The sequence below is a fragment of the Emydura macquarii genome, unplaced genomic scaffold (genome assembly GCF_026122565.2).
Source record: "Emydura macquarii macquarii isolate MOO-44397 ecotype Brisbane River unplaced genomic scaffold, CSIRO-AGI_Emac_v2 contig_306, whole genome shotgun sequence".
Classification (NCBI taxonomy): Eukaryota; Metazoa; Chordata; order Testudines; family Chelidae; genus Emydura; species Emydura macquarii.
In genome coordinates, this window is record NW_027130443.1 from 3,552,608 (window position 1) to 3,576,170 (window position 23,563).

Consider the following 23,563-nt stretch of genomic DNA (forward strand, 5'->3'; position numbering starts at 1 on the left):
AGCTGGGGGTCTGGGTACTGCCGTGCCCAGCTTTGGGCATGCATGACACCTGCTGTGTTCACACTGTGATGGTTAGTGGCTGTGATGGTTGGAGGCTGCTCTGACTTCCAGAAACTCACTGTGTCCACTGATGCTTGCAGAAAACTGCAGGGGGTCATTGACAGTGATCCTGGCTGAGGCTCCGGGTTGGCTTATTGCACCCATGGATGGTTCACACAGTTAGATTAACCCTCTCTGGCATTCTTGGTACACACATGGCCTCTCCTCCCCCACCGCTTGTCTCAGCCAGCTGATGGCTCTTGTCTTTAAGCTCCTTGGGTCAGGAACTGCCACATTTATACAGCACCTAGCACAATGGGTTAAGGGACTGTAGCTATGATCCTTCCCTGGCCCCATCACCGTAGTATCCAAGCACCTCACAATCTTTAATGTATTTCTCCATGGAACGCCCCTGTGCGGTAGGACAGAGCTATCAGCCCTGGCACAAAGCAATTGCACCTGTATTTCCCCCCATGGTCCGGCCAGGACACCCACTCTAGGCACTTGCCTTCCCCGCTGACCCCTCTCTTGGGTGAAGACCTGCCTCTGTCTCCTTCCTGACCAAGGTTTTTCCATGCTGCACAGTCTCCTGTCTCCGCTGTGTTATTCCCCCGCAAAGCCGACTGCCTGAACAAGTCTTTGCTCGCTCTTCAAAGGCTCTGAATGGCGTAATTATCCACATGCGCAAGTTACCACCCAGCTCTTCCTCCGCAAAATACATTCATTCTTAACGTCAAAGCATTGCAGAGAAAACATATTGAATACAATAAAGCCTTCGCCTATGCTGATAAGCTTATTCCCGGCTCCAACGGGGGTCCTTCCAACCCGGCTCCCCCAGGGGCTTTTCCATGGTCACTAGTTCATAACAGCTGCTAGCTTAGAACAAGCCCAACCATGACTCTGTAGACGCTCCTTTATCTATCTCTGTGTCTTTGGTCTGCAGAGCCCGTGAACAGGTAATCAGCCAGACAATCGGTGTCTCCTCCAGGCATAGCTTCAAACGGATGGATCCACAGGCGGGTGATCTGCGTTCCCTGCCTCCCAAGGATTTCCTGAGAAACCCACTCAGCTAACAGTTCAGTCTTGTCTGGCCCATTGTGGTAAGAGTCCTTTGAAGCGCACGACACTTCCCAGGGCTTACGTTAGTTTTGGCTCCCACTTAAAGAAGTTACAGACAATCCGACAAGAATACAGCAACATTTGCGTTGTTAATACAGCACACTTGGAAGATACCAAAACTTACGTCAGTGAGATTTGTGCAGGAAATCGCCACGTTTGTCTCAAATTAAATCCCCATTTTACAAAGGGGCTATCAGGGTGCTAAGACCCAGATCCTCCAGGGTATGTCAGGCTCCTAACTTACATTGAAATCAGGAGCTGAAATATCTTCGAGGAGCTGGGCCCAGTGCCGTGAATAGGTCTTGTATGTCCCAGGCTAGTGCCCTAACCACTGGGCCATCCTGCCTCTTCTGGTTGAATCCATTACATGGTACCACTGCAGAAATTATATAGTTACCATTGGAGCTGCAGGTTTGTCACAGTGGTAAAAAAAAGTCCCAGATACTGTGATATCTCTTTGTGTTCGTGACGTTAATAAAGCAGCGTTTCCCAAACAGCGGGTCACTGGCCCAGTGTGGAGAGGAGGGACCTGGTGGCTGAGGGCTGAAGAGCAAGCTAGCTGTGGGCGTTACGGCCTGGTGCACGGGGTTGCAGCACAGCTCAGGTTTGGCCTGGCTGCTCCTCCGTCATGACAATATATAATAGAAGAGAAAGTAGCTATTCAGAGAAATGGAAAGATCAACAAACTGATCAAAGGGAACGCTTTCCCATCCAGTGCACAGTTGGCCAGCGGAACTCACTGCCACAAGATATCACGGTGGCCAAGAGCACAGAGCAGGATTCAAACCAAGAATTGGCATTTCTGTGGATAATGGGCACATCCATCTTCACATTAGGCAGATGGGCCATAAACCCTCCAGCTTCAGGACACAAACCAACCCCTAGTTGACAGGGAGTAGTAACAAACATTCCCTATGAGCGGAGTCACTGGGGAGCTCTTGCGTCTTCCTCTGAAACACCTGATGCTGGCTGCTGCTGGAGACAGGATCCTGGGCTAGCAGGACCCGGCTCTGACCCCATCTGGGCCATGCCTGAGTGAGAGGCAAGCTCTGGTATGGCGTGCTCCGTTTTCAGGGGCAGATGCAGAGCCTGGGCAACAGGCTGATGCTGACTCTGCTCTCAGCAGCTTCCCTCCTCTGATTTTCTTCCTTTCTGATCAGGAGCAGAGGTTGGTGCCCCCTGCTGCCAGCCGCCAATATTGCAGCCAGCCGACAAAACCTGCCTTCCCCCTCCCCAGCACTGGGTTTTTCTTGTAGACGTGCTGCAGAGTGTTAAAAGAATAAACGTCTCCCCTGATAAAGGTAGAGATCTCTCTCTGACAATCCATGCCCTCCTGCCAGTCCTTGGAGAGATGCTTCCCAACCCCCTGCCTTGCCCTAGAGGCTGGCAGCATCTTTTCCTAGTAGTCACCCTTATTTTTCCGTTTCTTATCTTTATCCCCTTGCACTCTTCTTGGTCGTTTCTCTCCTTCTTTGCAACTCACAGCTTGCCTGTTGGATCCTCATGTGCCCCACGTCACTGCAGCTGCTGAGCATGTCGCAGTCATTTGTCCTCACCACTCCCTGGCCGGGTAGGGAAGGATTATTATTCCCATTTCACAGATGGGGGAGCCAAGGGAGGCACAAAGAGATGAAGTGACTTCCCTAAGGTCACACATAGAGGCTGTGGCTGAGCTGAGAATTAAACCTGGACCTCCTGCGTCCCAGCTGTAATCACAGGCTTATCCTAACCGGCATGCCAGAGCCCCATGCTCCCCGCAGGAGACAGGGCTTGCAAGACCCTGAAGACCTCAGATTTCCGTATGTGTACATCAAGTGAAAGCTGTGTACATGCATTGGTCTCTCATGTCACTGACACGTCTGGCGTGTCCATTATTTGGAACAATTCTGCAGTTCCTGTGGATGGCAGCACATCCGCCATTCCTCGGGGTAAGAGAATAACGGAATCCGAGTAGCTGTGGGACTCTGTGGTTGTACTGGGAAACTCTGAAACTGCGTTACGTTCCACGTCGCTATGTCACATCTCACTCCTAGCGAGCGGCTGAAACCAAACCCTAGAGATCAGGATTCTGAGGAGTCCAAACTCTGGGTCCAGCTCCAGTGAATTTTTGGGGAGTCAAAATCCAGAGGTGGATCCAAGTCTTGTGAATCCTGCTCATCTCCAGGTGCTGCAGGAGAAGAAGGACCCCAGTGGAAAGCTGGGTGCAGTGCTGTGTTTGAGACACTGCCGCATTCACTTTGTATTGGTTTTGTTTTGCATTCTGTGCATGGGCTCGTTCTAATCAGAGGCCTGTGGGACAGAGTAAATCTCTTGGATTGGCTGAGCGGCTTTAAATGATTTATTGGATCTGATAAGAAAGGTTGTTTTGGAGCTGGAGTTTACCATGAGCCGTTGGGCCTGGGGCGCTGGCTGCTCTGATCTGGCGCTGGTTCTGGGAATTACAAACTCCCCTCCCTTTCGCTTCCCAAACTGCAGGGTTGTTTGTTCAAGCTATTTCCCACAAAAGCAAACATCATTGTTCTGCAGCGGGTGCAGTCGGCCAGCAGATGCAGACAGATGTTCCAGCAGGTCAGCTCTGAACAATTGCCTGTTACTCCTGTTCCCCAGCTAATTAGCTCACTGCTTGGAATTCTTCCAAAAAGAGATTTATTTTTCTCCCCGCATTTCCTAGAATTCTCCGACTCGCTCCTGAAGCTCGGCTCCGTTTCACTGCACTGATCTCTCTTCTGCATGCTCCCCTTCCCTGCTCTCTCTCTGCCACCCTGCTTGGCTATTGGCCGTGTGCTCAGTGTTACTCGCTCCCATCTGCCACCTGCAGCGGAACGTGGGGTTACAAAATCTGTCTTTCGGTGCCTGAGCGGGCCCAAGACTCCCTGCCGGGCGGGAGCAGGGCTGAATCTTGCTGGGCCTCAGCCTGCACTCAGCTCCCCGAGAGAGGTCAGCCTCGTATCACCAGAAATCCCCTTCCTCGCAGATCTGCCCAGGAACGCACTGCCAAAGGAGATGTTCCGGCTGCAGGTCACCTTCAGTGCAGCAAGCCACTGCATGCTGCTCCTGGAAAGCCAGCGTACCTGTGGAAATGCTTCTGCTCAGCCGGGGTGTGGTCAGCAGGAAATGACTGCAGGCCTGCAGGGACAGAGAGCAGGGGAGTTGGCTCTGTGCCTCTCCCACCCTTCACTTAGCTCACACCAGCCAGACTGCACCCCCTGCACCTGCCTGACCGCACCCCCTGAGGATCCTGCCAGCTGTGCACAGTGCTGGCAGCTGCTCCTCCTGGGGCTAGCCCAGGTCCGCCCAGCCCTGGCAGCCCGGAGGAGTCTGAACTGGGCTTCCAAAGGCGAAATGCACGATGATCAGACATCGCCTGAGCCACGGTTACCAGCGCAGGGTGTTAGAGCAGGGGCTCTCGGAGCTGGTCAGTCATCTGGTGAGATGGGCATGAGAATACAGGCAAGTGGGACTAAATTCAGTCCATTGGACGCCACATTGTCCCATGGGGCAGCAGCCTCATCAGGAATCGGTCATTTGCATTCCAGCCGCCCTCTCTGGCTCCCAGACCCAGCCGTCTTGGTCCCAACAACCACCCTTAGCAGCGAGGGCGCGGCGCCTGCACTCTTGGAATCTGCACCTGTCTCCAAGTTCAGCTGCTCTGGCCTGCACGAGGAGGTTCTCCTGATTGTCCCGTGGCTAGCGGAGGAGGGAGGCTTTTTTCTGAAGGAGGGCGACAGGCATCTGGCAGGTGACACTGGGACGTCCTCTAATGAGCCTCCACTATGATTGCAGCACGCCAAAGTGCACGGATTGAAGGAAGCACCAAAATTGTGCAGCTCTGCACCCTGCATGACCTGTCTGCTTTTCTCTTCCTCTTCTTCATCTCCTCTCATCCTCTCCCTCTGCGTCTCCTCCCTCCTCATCTTCACTGGCCGGCCGTGCAAAGAGGATTGAGATTAGGCCCCCTCTCTGGCACCTCTTGTGTTATCAGTGAAGCCGGGGCAGCGTTCTCTCTCTCTCTCTCTCTCTCTCTCTCTCGCTCTGCACCTAGTATGGAATTGCTCCGTGTACATGGAGCTAATTTTAGCAGGCATGATTCACAGAGCAGCAGCTCCGTGAACAGCCTCTTGCAACTGAGATAACCAGCAACTGCTGAGTGTGTCGAGACTTGGACGAGCTAAGCGGAAAGCCCTGCCCACCCACCACTGCCATGGCACTTGTAGGAGAGCAGTCTCTGGCTTCTGCTTCAGCCCCAAAGCGTCCCCCTGGCCACTTTTCCATTTATGGTCCATGTTCTGTGAATATCAGGCATCCAGGATATCTCCATCTCTGTTCACGTCACCGTAGGTAGGCGCCAGCTGTCCGCATGAAGACCCAGTCCGCTGCAGATGGGAGATGCCGTAGAAGATCCAGCAAAGCTTGGGAACAAAGTGGGGGGACTAACAGGCCGGAAGTGGAAAGTGGGAGGTCTGCATTTGCCTGGCAGGATTTCTGGGCTGGCGCTAGATCGTTCATCAAAGCTACGTAATGTGCAAGATCCATGAAGACTGCTTTATGGTGCTCTGGGGGTGCAAAGCAGCCTTAAACCAGGTGGAGCCTGGCCAGGGTCTGTGCCAGCCTCACCAAGCTTCAGTTTGCGTCTCGGAGACTTTACAGCATTCAAATAAGCGGGTTGCTGAAGCATCAAAAGAGCAACGTTGTGTCATCACCAAAGCAGAAAGAAGCAAATAACCCTGGGCCTGTTACCTGGAAATAAAACCGTCCCTTGGGGTCCTTTGGAACGACGCCCGTCCCATGGCCAGAGCAGTATGAAATACTCCAGCCGCCAGTCCTTCCTGCAGGAGGGCCGAACCCACAGAGGGGGACAGCCTGCTGCACACGGCCTTAAAGCAGGGCACAGTCCCGCTACACAGCACCCCACAGCCCAACAATGAAAACTGACCCTTGATGCCTATGAGACCCCTGGAGTCCTGCTGCCACGCTTCAGAGGAGGGGTGACGGAGAGGCCTGGGCGTGGAGACAATCCAGGCAGCTGGCTGGGGGAGAGCTGGTATAGCCCCACCCAGAGGGCTCATCGGCAGTGGAGAGTGAACCTGGGATCTCAGATGCTAACGGTACACACCCAGGCTGCACTCGGTTCTCCCTCCCCTTGCTCTGTGGTCCAGCCTCCCCGAGATTGTGTGACAAGTTTCACAATACCTGGTGTTTTATGGAAAGCCTGTTTTATGCCGTGTGCTCAGGGGAGAATCTCACCTGCCGTTTTGTTTTCTTGAAGAAATATGTTTGTAGCCCTGGGGGTTCCTGAGAAAAGCTAGGAATCGGGGAGTCCTAAAGGCGCAGAAAGCAGAAGGGGAATAAGACGGCTCCAGCTGTATTGTATGGCTTAAATGTAATGAGATTTTAATAAATAATCTCCTGACTTTTTGAACGCTTGGAGTCCGCAACCCTCCCTCTGAGACTGGAGATGGGCCAAAAAGCCTTTCAAACGTTCCAGAAAAGGCTTAGAAAACATTCCAGAAATGTACTTACAACCCTAGACCCTGCAAACAATTTGATTCTAAAAATCCCACTCACGCCCGGGAAGCCAGACTGCAGCCGGAACTAAGAAGCTGAGACTGGCTCCTCCATGCATTTCAGTGTGTACGTCATGCCCCCGCTTCACCACCTTCCCTCCAGACAGTCCCAGGCCCTGCTGTCATACAGGCCCCTCCACGTCTGTTGTGACCTTAACTACGGCAGCGTGATCTAGTGGCCAGGGTACTGGTCTGGGCTGTGGGAGACCAGTGTTCAACAGAACGGCCAGGCTGAGTCAGACCAAGGGTCCATCTAGCCCAGTTTCCTGTCTCCGACAGTGGCCAGAGCTAGAGTTTAGGGGGAGTACATGGAGCAGGACATCTATGGAGAAAACCACCCTTGTCTTCCCCTCCTGGCTTCTGGCAGTCAGAGGTTTTGTGACACCCAGAACATGGGGTTGCATCCCTGATCATCTTGATGGACCTACCCTCCATGAACTTACCTAGTTCTTTTTTGAACCCAGTTACACCTTTGGCCTTCACAACATCCCACAGCGTTGAGTTCCACAGATTAATTGTGCATTGTGTGAAAAAGTATTTCCTCTTGTTTGTATTAAATCTGCTGCCTATTAATTTCATCAGGAGACCCCTGTTGTTTTCGTATTGTGGGAAAGGGTAAATAACACTTCTCTGTTTACACTCTCCTCCTACGGAAGCCATTCCAGATGCTTGGTCATCTTTGCTGCCCTTCTCTGAACCTTTTCCAGTTCCACTCGATCCTTTTTTAAATGAGGTGACCAAAACTGGACATGGTATTATGGGCGGGGCATACCATGGCTCTGGCTCTGCCACTAACCACTCTGTGACCTTGGGCGAGTCATTTCCTCTCTCCGGTTCCCCATCATTGGGCATTCCCACTATTCAGCAAACAGCGCGGCTCTTGGTATACTCATCTCCTCTCTAGGCAGGTTTTCTTCACGGGGAGATTTTGCAGTAGAGATTTGGGGGAGCTGGGGGGGTTCTTCATTACAAAGCATTTTCAAATTAATCCATACTTCTTATGTGGCGCGTTTCATCAGTAGATCTCAAAGTGCTTTACAGAGAAGGTCAGTATCATGATCCCCATCTTACATATAGGGAAACCGAGGCACAGAAACCCAGGTCTCCTGAGCCTCAGTCCCGTGCTGCTCTATCCAGTAGGCCTTACTACTTTAAGATCTACAGCTGCCAAGTGCTGGGCAGACGCGAGGCGTTGTTACAGATTGCCATTTCTCTGGTATAATTCGTTCCTGTGAAAGCTGGAGAGTCCTGATCAGGGTCTTCTCCTCCTTTACCTTCCAAGTTACGTTTTCTTTTCCAAATTTCACTTCAGGTCTCCTCCTTCCCGTCTGCCCCAGAATGCATTGCAGATTCTAGCTGAAATTTCCCCTAATCCTCACACACTGTGCTTGGAGGCACGCTGCCCAGAGGGTGGAGCGGCTTCCAGGGCAGGAGCCAACACAAATGCTGCAGAATATAGTCGGGGAAAGGGAGACAAAGGGGCCCCATCTAATCTGTGTGGGAAATGCAGGTTTCTGGCTTCTGCTGCCATGAGCCCGTCTCTTTGCAAAAGGAGCAATGCCTAATTTTGGACACAGACAGAGCTCTCCGAGGGAGGCGGCTTTCACCTTGTGGTGGTGTATGATGCTGATGGAGCGAGTTCCCCTTGTGACTGTGGTTTCTTCTGTGATGTGTTGGTATGTAAAGCGGAATTGGATGTGAAGCCTTGAGGGCAGTTGGGGTTGGATAGACGGGCTTTCTTCCAGTCTGTGCTGCTCACAGTCACATCCCACCCACCAGGAGGGAATTCACCCCGGCTTGTAATGTCTTTTCAGATTCGCAGCCCACCAGTGTATGGCTTTGTGATCCCCTAGGAGAAGATGGCCCAACCCGCACACCTGAACCAAAATCTCCCAGGTAAAGAGACACAGGCGGCTCCAACCTGAGGGGTACCAGGGTGATGTGTTCTCCCAGTGCTCACCGCTGAATGCAGAGATGGGGCACCCCCTGCCCGCTCGTGAAGGGAGATGGAGGGCAGGGGGGATTGATCCCTGCTGTGAATACAAATGGTGGGAGCTGCAGTCTAATCGGAGCCATGTGCGCCGCCAAGGCTGCAACTGTGTCTGTCTGTGAGCTGTTCTTAGAGCCGAGCAAAACCCTGCATTTCCACCCGGCAGGAAATTCCGATATTTCAACATTTGTTTTCACGACATTTGGGATTAAAAATTGAAATTTTGAACTTTTTCATCCAACGGAAATTCCGAGAACTTTCGATTAGGAGATGTTGCTTTGTTGAAATGACTTGAAATGCTGCTTTCCAGTCATTTCAGCATGAAACTGCGTGGTCCTGTTGTGGTGCGTTGCCTCATGGGAGTTAAGGACTCTGATGCCTTCATTCTCCCTGTGGACTAGACTCCCTACCTGGACTACATCTCCTAAAATGCACCACACAGCATGGGCAGAGGGAAATCTACATTGCATGATGGGAGATGTAGTCCTCCAGGGAGCTTGACTCATAGACCTGAATGTGGGGTGCAGTGGCGGGGACTGAACTACAATTCCAATAAGGCACTGTGCTGATAGGAAAATGCAGTTTAATGTTTTCTTGAACTGATTCATAATGAAAAGTTTTGGGTAAGTTGAACAAAATGAAATATTTTGATCTGGGTCAAACACAGCCAAAATGGAAAGCTTTATTTTGATTTTTCACTGATGGAAAATTGAAAATTTTTGATAACATCAAGATTTTCCCACTGAAAAGCTTTTCCCACTGACTAACGAGAATGCTCCGGGGCTGAGCCATACACCTGTACTGAATGGTGGCTGTGATTGTAGTGGATTGAAAGATGAAGGGGAGATCTCACTGCACCAGGCACCCCCACCTCTCTGCTCCCCTGTTCTTTAACCCCAGAATGAAGGCCTTTTCATGAAGCACAGACTCCTAACCTCTCTCTCTGCCTGATCCAAAGCCATCAATTGGATTCTTTCCCTAATCTCAATGGGTGTTGGATCAGGCTCCAAAGTTGCATCACTTTGTGTCCTAGCTCTGTCCCTGGCAAACACATCCCAGATTAGCCTCCTCTGTCCATGTAACGACCATGCTGCTTCACCTCCCTCTTAAAGACCCTGAATTAACCCTCACCCTCACATTTGGGTGTGACACTCGCATGGCATCAGGAAGAAGGGCTCAGACTTCCCAACAGGTGCTAAGTGGTGCTCAGAGCAGAGGGCACATGGGGTTATTCCAGACCCCTGCTTCCCATCTTCTGCCAGGTGAGAAGGCCCTGGGGCTTTTCTTCCAGCCTGGCCACCTACGTGAACATGCCATGGCATCAAACCCTCGCCCTGTGGCCAGTGGGAAAAGCTGAGAACGTGGAGGCAGGGACAGGAGCTGGATTAGACAAACTCGGGTCTTTCTTGACTGTACCTATGGTTTCTCTTTGGCTTTCCTGGCAGATTTGGGTGGTCCCTTCTTGTACAGAGATCAGGATGATGGGGAGAAGGGCACCTACTCTGTGGAGACCCCGTACGGCTTCCTGCTAGACCTGGATTTTCTGAAATACGTCGACGACATTGAAAGTGGCCACACTCTCAAGAAGGTGCCGTTGCATCGGAAAGCGAAAGGGCCCAAGCTGCAGCCCAGCTCCCTGAGAAGCCCCAGCAGCCATGCCAGCGGATGGACCTCCACTGAATCTCTGGCATCCACGGCCAGCGAGGAGGGACGAAACATGCCGCTGTTATCGCCGCGTGTCAGAACGCAGTCTGGGTCCTCAGAAACGAGAGCGCCCCTGAGCAAGCAGACTTCCAACCCCGTGTCTCCAACTCCAGTAATAAATCTCCTTCCACCTCCTTCCCCCAAATCCCTCATGCGAAATCCCAGGGTGGAGAAAACCTTGCTAGAGACAAGTCGGCGGCTGGAGCAAGAACAGCTCCATCTGTTGATAAGTGGGAATGCACAGATGCCTGGGCCACCCAGTAGTCCCTCTAAAACAGGCGTCTCTGTCGCCAGTGCCGCTTCTTTTCACCAGAGCCACTCCACCTCTGCCGTCCCTTTGAAGGGAAGTGGGGACAGTCAGGCCACACCGAGTCCATCTCTCACGGGCTCTGTGAGAATCAGCCCGTTGAATTCCGGTAGGAGCACTCCGGCCACCAACGTCAGCCCGGCGCATCTGCAGCACGTGCGCGAGCAGATGGCGGCTGCCCTCAAGCAACTCAAGGAGCTGGAGGAACAAGTCAAGACAATCCCCGTCCTAGAAATGAAAATCTGCAAACTGAAGCAGGAGAAGGAGAAGCTGATGGCAGGTTTGCAGGAGCAACTTCTGCCCGAAACGAGCGAGGCGTCTGTTTTCAGCTTCCCGCCCAGGTCTCTCAGCGCAGAGGTTGCTGGGGCAATCCAGGAGGCTCCCGTGGATCTGGAAAGGGAAATGGAGTCGGTGAAGGCTCGAGCGAGTAAAATCACAGAGTTAAGGAGACTCACTGAGAAACTCTCTGCTTCGGAGAGGAACACGCGAGCCAGCAGGGCGGCCGCTCGCCCCGCAAAGAAAGTGTGTAAGTCTGTAGGTGTGGGCGAGGAGGTGGACATGAACGAGGCTGTGTTCTACTACCGATCTCAGAAGCCATGCCACGAGATAGCAGTCGGCCAAGACACTGAGACCAAGGACGCGGCAGTGTGGGTCATGGAGTCCTTGCTAGGGCTTCCTACGGAAGCAGAGAAGGAAATGGAGTTGCTGCAGCACACGATTGGCCACCAGAGAGAGGTCATCGCCATGATGGAAGGGCACTTGAAGGACGCGACGAAGGAGTTGGAGGAGCTCAGAGTAGAGGTTTGTTCCAGAAGGCCAAGGAGTTTGATAGATAAGGAGATCATGGCCAAACCTCAAATGGTAGAAGCACATGCGGAGGCTGCAGTCCCGAAGCAGAGCCAGGGGGTGGGGAGCCATTTGGAAATGGTAGATAAGGGTGTGGATTGCTCGCCACAGATGTTGTGCGTTGGAGTCAGCTGTGCTTTGGAAGGTAGAGAAGTTGCCGTGGGTCCAGATTCAACAGTCAAGTTCGAAGAGAAAGGCACCCAGGCTGACCTAGAGACAGGAATCGACGCAGCAAGTGGCGCCGCAGTGGAAGAAGCAGATCAAGGCGAGGCTGGTGACAAGTCTAAAGAAACCACTAACGGTGCGGGGGAAGGTGGAAGCCAGGTGGATGCTGCCGCGTCTGGAGCTGCCAGGGGTAATAAGGCAGTCGTGGCCCGGGGAGAGACAGGGACAGTGGAAGTGGAACAAGGTTCACGCCTGATTCCCCAGGACGCCGGGACGGGGGTGCACGAGTGTGAGCGCACAACCCAGGACATGCCTCTGGAGAAGGACAGCAATGCTCCTCTGAGTCCCGGAGCTGGTGAGTGACGTGTGTGAGGGGCGGTGGCATGCTGCCAAGGCTCGCGCCTGCTTTCTGCCACCGGGCGGTGACAGAGTCAGGCCCTTCAAGGAGCTCGGCGAGGAGGATCTCCAGTCCCCCTGGCTGCAGCAGGGAAACCGTACGCTCCACCTGGGTCCCTAGGCAGTGGCTCCCTTCTGCAGCCAGGGGACAGGAGATCCGTGCTCCCCTCCCTCTGGCTCCAGCAGGGACCCCAGCGTCTATGGACCCAGGCGCAGCGCTTTGCCATGCTCCCTGCTACAGCCAGGCGGAGGGGAGCGCTGATCTCCCGTCCCCTTGGCTGCAGCCAGGAGCCTGCATCGGCAACGCGCTCTGTGTGGGTATTAAGGCAGCAGGTCATTTCTGCAGCCGGCGGGAGGGGAGTCTCAGTCCACTCTAGATGGACCCAGCAGCAGGTTCCCCTGTGGTTTGTTACTCTCTGAGCGAGCTGAAGGCAGGATCCCAGATGTCTGCAAATTCCCGGCCTGTGGGGTGGCAGACGGTGCTCCAAGTAGAGAATTCCCCAGTCCAGCACGCTATGAGCCAGGCCTAGCAGGCCCTGGACTGGAAGCCTCCTTGCCCAAACCCAGCCTGTTCTCACCCACCATTGCTCCCAACCACAGCCTCTCCCTGGAGAGCCCCCGTCCAGCAAACTGCGCCTCCCCTTCAGGGATTTGAGGAGGGATCATGGGTGCAGGGGAGACCCTGGCCCTGTGTCTGTGCTGGACGCAGGGCTTTCCGCCATCTGACTTTCCCTTCTCTGTTTCCTCAGGAACCCTGAAGTCGATCATGAAGAAGCGAGACGGGCTTCCGAAGAGCGAGGCCGAGGGCGGGAGAAAGAGCCTGCAGTTTGTGGGAGTGCTGAATGGGGAGTACGTGCCCTTTATTGCATCTCTAGCCAGGGTGCAAGCTCCAGCCCTCAGAGATCTCTGTAAACCTTGACCCATCCCAGTCCTGCGGCAGGGCAAGACGCGGCTGTTAGTGCAGCACGCCATGTGGGGGGGCAGGGAGCAGCGTGACCCCCAGATCTTCCTCGGCACAGTACAGACGCCAGGGGAGAAGGTGGCAGATCTCGCTTGCCTTCCTGTTGGTAGAGCTTTGACCCTGCTGTCTCTCCCGGCAGGTACGAGAGCACCTCCAGTGAGGAGGAGGAGGACGGTGGAGACAGTTCCTCCGAGAAGATTTCGCCCACCAGCTCTGACAGCGACGCAGAGGGTGACGCGAACACCTCGGACGAGGAGGTCGGTGTAAACGTGGGTGAGACCGCGAGCACCTTAGAGAATCCCGAGCCGGGCACAGAGCCGAGGAAGAGAAAAGGGGAACATGAGCATGGGACAGAGAGCGCACCGGCCCTGGAGCCCACCGAGGTGAAGGAGAAGTAAGTGCAGGGATGGCTCCCTGGGGCTGAAATTCCTGCCTGCCACCCTCCAGCAGCCAAACTTAGTAAGAAAGGCCCAGTTATCTGAGAGCGATCCAGCCCCAAACGCATGGAACCAGTGGGGAGGATTTGTCCAGAGCCCCTTCCACAGAAACATCCCAGTCCAGGAGCGGCTCCAGCTGCCATCTCCCTTGCAACAGCATCCAGGAAATCTCAGCTCCGGTTGGCCAAAAAATTCAATTTTATTTCTGTGAAAATGTCCCGGGAAATGATTTTGTTCTAATTTGGTCATAGAAAATTCCTCCGCCCCACGCCCTGAAAAATACAAAACAGAGCCACGATGGGTATTTCGTTTCAGGCTCTTTGTTGTCAACATTGGCCTCATTTGGTGAAACATTTGAATTGTATTTTTTTGACAGGAAATAAAAATCGAGTTCAAAAAAATGCAAGCAGCTCTGATCTCAGCAGAATGGGCTAGTAAAGGGATCGGACATTCAGACTCCTCCTAGCACCACACCCCGTGCAAACCAGCATCTTCCGGCTGGGCACTGCTGGCGGAGGCTGTTAGAGCCATCACTAGTGGCAACCAGTGACGCGAAGGTTGCTAAACAGTTTGCGTTCTACCCCCATTTCCACATGCTCCCAGCTCTGCAAAACATTCCCTCTTGGGCTCTGCTGGAAGGTGAATCTTTCAGGAAATGTGAGCAGAATTCTGCCAGCAGTATCTGTGTTATGGGGGAAGAAAATCTTCTCTCTGCTTGGTGTTTTGAGCATGGAAATAGTGGAAGGTTGAAAGTGGGCCTGGATGCAAACTACTCTGGGGACGTAGTTCTGTTTGGGGAAAAAAAGCAGATTTCAGTTTAGCAATCTGCCCATCTGAAATTTGTGCCCAAAGCATGTACTGCAGAAAGCCTCCTTTGATCTGTAGGTGCACCCAGCTTGTTAAAGGCTCAGTCACAGCTCCTAGGGCCAGAGGGAAGAAGTGCACGGCCCTGTAACGCCTCTAGGGGCAATCAGGGGAGCGTGCATCCGGGAGAGCACTGCTGTGCTTTTGAAAAGGGGTCGCATATGCTCCCCAATACAGCCCTTCCGCTGAATGGCTGGAAAACCATTCATAAATAGCAAGGTACAAGATACATACCATTTAGACAGGAAACAAATACAAGGGAACATGATAGAGATATAGGGAATAATGAAAGGTATAGAAAAGGTGGGCCAGGCACTACTGAAACAAGAACCAAAAGACCTCCAAGGCAGAAACATTAAAACTGAAACAGGGAGACTTCCTTTTTACACAACACAAGATTAGCCGTTGGAACTCATTGCCACTGGATATAGTTGGGGGCAATTGCTCAGCAGGATTAAAAAAACAGATAAGACATTTCTATGAGACTATCTACAATGGATAGGATTAAAAAATCCACAAAGTTTGGAATGGGTATAAACCCTCATGCTTGAGGCATCAGCCAACCACTAAATGACGAGGTTAGGAAGAAATGTCTGTTATGGCCATTTTATACCATAATTGCCCGCTTTGGGTGTTTTTGCATCTGAAACTGGCCCGTGTTGGAGATGTGATACTGGACTAGATGGATCTTGGGTCTAATCCAACTGGGCAGCCCCTACATTCCTGGGTTCTAGTTGCTTGCTAAGGCCTGTAGTCATTTCTCTGCGAGCTCCTGGGAAGCAGAGACTGAAAAACATAATGAGCTCCGGCCTCAACACACTTCCTGGTTGCTACTGTCCATGGAGCCTTTGGGCCTGCACAGAACACAAATGGGGTTCTGAAAGATGGGAGTAACAGGGGCTTTTCCCAGGGCAAACCTCCCAGGAACACAGGAATCCAGATCGGCCCTTTGACCCCGCTAGTCTGAACCAGGTCAGATAGTTGTGCCTTTACTCTGAGATTGTAGGCTGGTGGCATAGTCCAGCTGGGGTGTCGCGACCCTTCCTTGGGCCCAGGCTCCAAGGAAGGCCACAGCGCCTTACTAAAGAGATCCTAGCTCTGGCCATTACCGGAGTCTGAGGCTTCAGAATTCCATCGCCAGGAGCGGAGTATTAAGAACATCCCTAGTGAGGAAGGATAATCTTATGGTTCCGGCACTTGCCCAGGACACAGACACTTTGGTTCAACACCTCACTCCATTCCAGGATTCCTGGTTGGCCTGGGGGAGTTGTGGGCCCTCCTGTCTATACCTCAGCTTCCTATCTGCAAAATGGGGAGGAGCAGATGAATCTGTGAATGTTGGTGAGGTGCGTAGAGCCGCTAGCAATAGGAGTTTGAGATGTGTCTGGTCGTTAGTGCCAGGATGTACTGGGAGGGAGGGTTCGTGCTCCCATATGCGGGGCAGCAGCACGTCGGATCATTTTCTTTTCTCCTAACAATCCTCCAAGTCTATTCCTGAGCAATCCCCCCACCCCTTTTGGGCTTTAGTGGGCCCAAAAAAATGGGACCGTAGAAGAACTGGTTGTAGGGGACAACCCTGCTTCGAGTGACCATGAGCTAGTTCAGTTCAAACTAAATGGAAGGATAAACAAAAATCGATCTGTGCCTAGGGTCTGAGATTTCAAAAGGGCTAACTTTAAAAAATTAAGGGAATTAGTTGGAGACGTGGACTGGACTGAGAACTCATGGATCTAAAGGCAGAGGAGGCTTGGAATTACTTCAAGTCAAAGTTGCAGGAACTATCTGAAGCCTGCATCCCAGGGAAGGGGAAAAACTTCATAGGCAAGGGTTGTAGACCAAGCTGGATAAGTAAGCATCTCAGACAGGCGATTAAGAGAAAGCAGAAAGCCTACAAGGAGTGGAAGATGGGAGGGATCAGCAAGGAAAGATCTCTCTTGGAGATCAGAATATGTAGAGATAAAGTGAGAAATGCCAAAAGCCAAGTAGAGTTGGACCTTGCAAAGGGAATTAAAACCAGTAGTAAAAGGTTCTGCAGCCATATAAATAGGAAGAAAACAAAGAAAGAAGAAGCGGGACCGCTAAGCACTGCGGATGGGGAGGAGGTTAAGGATAATCTAGGCATGGCTCAATATCTAAACAAATACTTTGCCTCAGTTTTTAATGAGGCTAATGAAGAGTTTAGGGATAGTGGCAAGGAGCTAATGGGTTTGAGGATATGGAGGTAGAAATTACCACATCCGAGGTAGAAGCCAAACACAAACTGTTTAATGGGACTAAATCGGGGGCCCGGATAATCTCTATCCAAGGATATTAAAGGAACTGGCACATGAAATTGCAAGCCCATTAGCAAGGATTTTTAATGAATCTGTAAACTCAGGGGTTGTACCGTATGACTGGAGAATTGCTAACATAGTTCCTATTTTTAAGAAAGGGAAAAAAAAGTGATCCAGAAAGGGAAAAAAATTACAGGCCTGTTAGTTTGACCTCAATAGTACGCAAGGTATTCAAAAAAATTTTGAAAGAGAAGATAGTTAAGGACATGAAGGTAAATGGTAATTGGGACAAAATACATGTTATACTGATAAAATAAACAGCAGGGTTTTATTTAGGGGGACAAGGCAACACGCCACCTTTATTGTGAGTACAAAGATTTTAAAAAGCAATTGCCTGCACGCTTTTACATACACACACACAAGGTTCTACAAAGATGAAGAATAGTTACCAGGCTCTGTTGCTTGTGTTAGTCCACTGGCCAGTGGACTAAGACACGAAGGAGGGAGCAGGGGTCTGCTGGTGCGCACCGAAGTTCCTGGAGGATGATTGTAGAACCAAACCTAAAGTCCTTATTTTTTGTCCCCTTTTTATAGGGGTAGCTCTTATGCTACTTTATGGGGGTTTTTTTATTATGCTGTATTTGCATTTTGGTGTGATTATTAATTACTTATGTTTTGCAAGCATGACCATTGTTGTTGTTTTTTATAGTTTATTTTGGTTTTGGTTTTTGAGGTGGATTTTAGGGTTATTAGGGTGGGCAGTTTTTAGCCGTTTGGGTCGTAAAAGTTATTTTTATTTTTTTGAATATTTGAGGCTGTTGCCTTTTTTTGTTATATTTAACATTTACTTAAAACTTGTAACTGGAAGACAGTGTTTTTTAGAAACAATAACATTTTTTTTATTTAAAACATTCACTATTATTACAAAACATTTTCATTTAACATTGAATGTTTTTGTTTTAGAACATTTGCTGAGTTACTTTTAGCAGTGATCTTAAAACATGCGTACTTCAACAATAGCAACAGTTTCACAGAATGATCTTTGGTAACTTTGCAAACAGGATAATCAATGACCAGATGTTAGTTTCGGACAAACAGATGGTGGTTTCAAACAAACTTATGAATAGTGAACAGGTCACCCTCTGTACCCAAAATGCTGAGCCTCACAGAGACTGCTGTGGTGGTTTGTCACGTACCAAAAGAATTAGGGTATTTCACATACAATCAATGTAACAGAATCAAGCTTTGAGCCTACATACAACGTGGCTTCACAAAAGGTAGATCGTGCCAGACCAACCTGATCTCCTTTTATGAGAAGATAACAGACTTTTTAGACAAAGGAAATGCAGTGGATCTAATTTACCTAGATTTCAGTAAGGCATTTGATACGGTTCCCCTTGGGGAATTATTAGTTAAATTGGAAAAGATGGGGATTAATATGAAAGTTGGAAGATGGATAAGGAACTGGTTAAAGGGGAGACTATAACGAGTCAAACTGAAAGATGAACTGTCAGGCTGGAGAGAGGTTACTAGTGGAGTTCCTCAGGGATCAGTCTTGGGACTGATCTTATTTAACCTTTTTATTATTGACCTTGGCACAAAAAGTGGGAGTGTGCTAATAAAGTTTGTGGGTGATATATAGTTGGGAGGTATTGCCAATACAGAGAAAGACCAGGATATCATAAAGCAAGATCTGGATGACCTTGTAAAGTGGAGTAATAGAAATAGGATGAAATTTAATAGTGGAAAGCACAAGGTCATGCACCTAGGGACTAATAGCAAGAACTTTTGCTATAAGCTGGGGATGCATCCATTGGAAGTGACAGAGGAAGAGATGGACCCGGGCATATTGGTTGATCACAGGATGACTATGAGCCACCAATGTGATGTGGCCGTGAAAAAAATCTAATTCGGTCCTAGGATTCATCAGGCGAGGTATTTCCAGTACAGATAGGGAGGTGTTAGTACCGTTATACAAGGCATTGGTCAGACCTCATCTGGAATACTGTGTGCAGTTCTGGTCTCCTATGTTTAAGAAAGATGAATTCAAACTGAAACAGGTGCGGAGAAGGGCTACTAGGAAGATCCGAGGAATGGAAAATCTGCCTCATGAGAAGAGACTCAAAGAGCTTGGCTTGTTTAGCCTAACCAAAAGAAGGGTGAGGGGAGATATGATTGCTCTCTATAAATACATCAGAGGGATAAATACCAGGGAGGGAGAGGAGTTATTTAAGGTCAGCGCCAATGTGGACACAAAAACAAATGGATATCAGGAAGTTTAGACTTGAAATTAGACAAAGGTTTCTAACAATCAGGGGAGTGAAGTTCTGGAGCAGCCTCCCAAAGGGAGCAGTGGAGGCAAGAAACCTAGATGGCTTCAAGACTGCGCTTGATAAGTTTATGGAAGGGATGCTCTGATGGGATAGCTTAATCTGGCAATTGACTGATCTTGTATTACTAGCGATAAATATGCCAATGGCCTGTGAGGGGATGTTAGATGAGGTGAGTTCTGAGTTACTACGGAGAATTCTTTCTGGGTGTCTGGCTGGTGAGTCTTGCCCACACGCTCACAGTTTAGCTCATCGCCATATTTGGGTCGGGAAGGAATTCTCCCTCAGGACAGATTGGCAGAGGCCCTGGGGGGTTTTTGCCTTCCTCTGTAGCAATGGTTCTCAACCTTTCCAGATGTATCCCTTTCAGGAGTCTGATTTGTCTTGTGTACCTCAGGTTTCACCTCACTTAAAAATTAATTGCTTACAAAATCAGACATAAAAATACAAACGTGTCACAGCACACTACTGAAAAATTGCTCATTTTTAGCGTATAATTATAAAATAAATCAATTGGATTATAAATATTGTACTTACATTTCAGCATACAGTGTATAGCGCAGTATAAAGTCATTGTCTGTATGAAATTTTAGTTTGTACTGACTTCACTAGTGCTTTTTATGTAGTCTGTTGTAAAACTCGGCAAATATCTAGATGAGTTGATGTACCCCCTGGAAGGCCTCTGTGTACCCCCAGGGGTATACGTGCCCCTGGTTGAGAACCATTGCTCTGTAGCATTGGGCATGAGTCACTTGCTGGTGGATTCTCTGTACCTTGAAGTCTTTAAACCGTTATTTGAGGACTTCAGTGACTCAGTCTTAGGTTGGGGGTCTGTTACAGGAGTGGGTGAGTGAAGTTTTATGGCCTGCGTTGTGCAGGAGATCAGACTGGATAATCATAATGGTCCCTTCTGACCTTATAGTCTATGAACTGCTGGGTAACCCCCCTGGCCTGTTCTGCCAGAAATATAAACGCAGCCCCTTCCTTCCCGACCCGGCTGCTCCTGCCTGCCCTTAGGCGGGGCTAGCAGGTGACATGATGTTTATCACATGCCTGTTAGGAGCCCTGGGATCATGTTGGTAGCCAGCAGCTGTGCCCTCTCTTGGCTTGCTCCTGCTGCTCCACGGGCCACCTCCGTGTCTGGGAGAGCACTGCAGACAGGGAGCCAGCAACTTCCCAACCCTGCTTCCCACAGGTTTGAACTGAGCCCCAGGATGAGGGAGGCCTGCTTGATTGTGAAGAACCACCTCAGCCAGCCCAGCACCGTGAAGAGCAAAGAGGTGGTGAGTGGCGGGTGCGAGAGCTGACGCGGCTGGGATCGCCCTGGCCAGTGTGTGCCGCGGTTCCCTGGGATGGAGACCCGCAGTCGGGGGGGATTCTCCCCAAAGAGTCTCCTGTTAGCTCAGCAGAGCCTGGCTCCCAGACTGCTCTGCAGCCCCTGCCTGGCCCCACGGCGAGAGCCCACAAGGAGAAGGGCTGTGACCCAGGCCAAAGGCAGACGAGTCATTCCTCTGAGTGCCGCACACACAGATGCCCTGCTCACCCCCGCGCTTCCCTTTGTGGGTGGGGGCTTGATTTATATTTTTTGAAAGTTGGGCTCAGGAAGAATTGTTCTGGGGCAGTTCTCTGGCCCGTGTCATGCAGGAGGTCAGACGGGATGATCCCTGTGGGCCCTTCTGGCCTAGGAATCCATGAATCCCACCCCCAGCGCCTCCCTGTCTTTCTCTGTGCTGCAGCCAGGGATCAGTGGGCTGAGTCACTAACCCCCTCCTCCAGGCTGGCTCAGCCCGGCATGCCAGGCACAGCGACTGTAAGAGATTGGAGACGGAACAGCCTGCGGCAACTCCTCCACCCCCCCTCTGGGGTTTGTAGCTTCCTGGTTGCACAGGGGCAGGATAACACAGCTCCCTGCAGCCCCAGAACCCAAGGGGATTTATCAGCCAGTGCCCAGGGCTGCTCTTGTCCGGTACAAAATCCCCTCAACATGCTGGGAAAGTCCCGAGGGCGGGTGCAGAGCCAGGTGCTGCCTGTTATCCACAGACATCTGCGCCTGCCCTCCTAAAGCCGGGGCCCGAGCATAATTTTTTCAGGCCCAGCCACAAGGCCCCCTCCCACACACACCCCACAATCCCTCATCTCAGGCATACAATCTCATGAGCCAGGACAAATTTTTTCCTCATGGTAATGGGGGGGTTGCAGCCTGGGCCAGGCCCCCCAGGGCCTCCAGGCCCCGGTAAAGTGTACCCCTTGCCCCCCACATGTGGGGGTCCTGCCTAGAGCTTCCTGTCTGTGGCCACGCCCAGCCCAGGGAACGTCTAGTCCCGTGCATGAGGCTTCAGTCCAGAAGGACCTCGATGCAGCTCGGCTCCAGGCCACGTTATCGAGGGTGGGAGGTGTAAGGAATCGCACGACCGTGTGTGTGTTGGAAAGGGAGGGCGCGGCTGGGGGTGGCGCAGCCTCTGGCCATGGATGTTCTTGAGACCTTTGGCTCCCAGGGCTCTGTGTTAGGGTGAGATTTAGCAGAGGACGCACTGGGAGCAGCAAGGGCTTTGTCCGCTGAGCACGTTCCCTGGGAGCGACGTTTTTCACAGCGGGAGGCCTGCCCTCTTCCTTTCCCAGCTGGCCAGCAGCAGCATCCTCCTGCAGGAGTGGTTCCGCGTGTCCAGCCAGAAGTCCTCCATCCCGGAGACGGTCGCCAACCACCTCCTGGCCTTCGCGGAGGTGTCTCCGGGGATGCTGGCCCATGTGGTCAATCTCTCGGACGGGAACGGTAACACCGCTCTCCACTACAGCGTCTCGCACTCCAACTTCCAGATCGTGCGGCTGCTCCTGGACACGGGTTAGTAGCACAAAACCAGCCCAAAGGGCCTTGGTCATATCCCTGGGTCGCCGGGTCATATTTAACCCTTAAACACCCGGGAGGGGGTCGACTCACCTGAGGGCTCTGCACTAGGAGACGAGAGCTGAGAATTTGGCTCCTTTTCCAGCAGCTGCCCCTGCTCCCCCGGGCTCCTCTTGGCTGCTGCTCACCAGACCTCCCATGAGACACTCCCACCCGGTCCCCCCTCCCCTGACCCGCTCCCAGCCGCTCGCCCACCCTTCCCATCTTGCCAGGCCCAGGGCAGCCCCCTGCTACTGCCAGGCCAGAGGGAGGCAGGGCAGAGGGGGTGGGGTACCTGCAGGGAGGAGGTGGGTTGGGATGAGGTTGGCTCCTGGCAGCCGGAAGCCAGCCTGCCTCGCTCTCCTAGGGGCCAGGCTGTGAGAACGGGCCGGTGCTCGAGGTGTAAAACACGTCCCTGGCCCACGTCCTGCGGTTGCCGACACGGCCGGTGAGATAGGCCTGAAAACGAACCTGCTGCACAAGCGTCTCCCTGCCCATGGCACCCGTTCCAGGGTCCCCAGTTCCTCTGCCCGCCGATTCCTGCAAGGGGGAGGATCCGACTCGGTTCGCCCAGGGCTGATGCAGGAGGCGTCGCCCCTGGGCGCTCCATGACGGGTGCAGCTACAAGGGGCCTGATCTCGCTGCCCTGGTTCACGTCCCACCCGCAGTCCAAGGTGCCACCTCAGCGGAGGGCGAGAGGCAGCCCAGGGAGTGGGCACTGCAGGGGCCTGGCGACGTGGGGCCCTGCGCAGAACACTGTTCAGTGCAACCGTTGGTCACGAGCCCAGGCAGCTGAAGTAGCTTCCACAGGCCTTGAGATGGGCCCACCCCTTGGCCGGGTGGAGAACAGAGAGCAGGAGATGCCATGCAGCAGCAGGGCGCCCCCATCCTACCTGCCTGCCCTCCCGGCATAGAGCCGCCCAGGGCTCCCTGCAGCGCAGACCCTGTCAAACCTCCTTCTGCGGCCCCGGGAATCCTGCCAAGGGGCTCTCCCAGGACCCCAGCTGTGGAGGAGGCGGCTGGGTTTGCTCCAACCAGACACATGTCGCATGGCAACATCAAGCGCACAAGGCCTTTCCGAACGGCACAGCCGCCCCCGGCGAGGGGATCTGAGCCCTCAGAAGGGTGGGAGCGGTTTAGTCGGGTGACCGTGCCGTGGCCCGGCAGTGCCAGCAGCAGCACGCAATGCGCATTGCCACCCTGAATCCAGGCTGCCCAGCGCGCCACAGGGCAGCAGCAGCTCCGTGAGACCAGCCCTCGGGATCTGAACCCAGGGAAGTGTCACTGCTGAACATTCTGGCCTGCCGGGGTCTGCAGCACGTCCCCAATTCTCTCTCTGCAGGGGTTTGCAACGTGGACCATCAGAATAAAGCCGGCTACACGGCCCTCATGCTGGCGGCTCTGGCGTCTGTGGAGCACGAAGACGACATGAATGTTGTCAGGAGGCTCTTCAGCATGGGGAACGTCAATGCCAAGGCGAGCCAGGTCAGCACCCGCAGGTCTGCTCCGTGCAGCCCACTCACCTCCCTCCTATTCTCAGCCCCCACATTTAGACCCGCTGAGCTCCCAGGCCATGCCCCTGACCCCGACTGCTGGAGAGAGCAGCTCGTGAGCCGGTGGGCCGGGTCACCGAAGTGACGTGGCTTTGTTCCGCTCCCGAGTGGCTATCCTGAGCTTTGGACCAAAA

At 52.3% G+C, this 23,563-nt stretch overlaps 1 protein-coding gene across 3 annotated transcripts in view; it reads left to right on the top strand.

Moving 5' to 3' along the window:
• KANK3 (KN motif and ankyrin repeat domains 3) overlaps positions 1-23,563 on the top strand; it is a 49,060-nt gene that overhangs the window by 18,283 nt on the left and 7,214 nt on the right. For all 3 annotated transcript variants that reach the window (XM_067557120.1, XM_067557131.1, XM_067557139.1), the window contains exons 2-8: positions 8,537-8,618; positions 10,158-12,089; positions 12,880-12,979; positions 13,231-13,485; positions 20,191-20,278; positions 21,615-21,834; positions 23,219-23,361. In XM_067557120.1, the coding sequence (XP_067413221.1) occupies positions 8,582-8,618; positions 10,158-12,089; positions 12,880-12,979; positions 13,231-13,485; positions 20,191-20,278; positions 21,615-21,834; positions 23,219-23,361 (2,775 nt within the window). In that variant the 5' untranslated portion in view covers positions 8,537-8,581. The remainder of the gene's footprint in view (positions 1-8,536; positions 8,619-10,157; positions 12,090-12,879; positions 12,980-13,230; positions 13,486-20,190; positions 20,279-21,614; positions 21,835-23,218; positions 23,362-23,563) is intronic.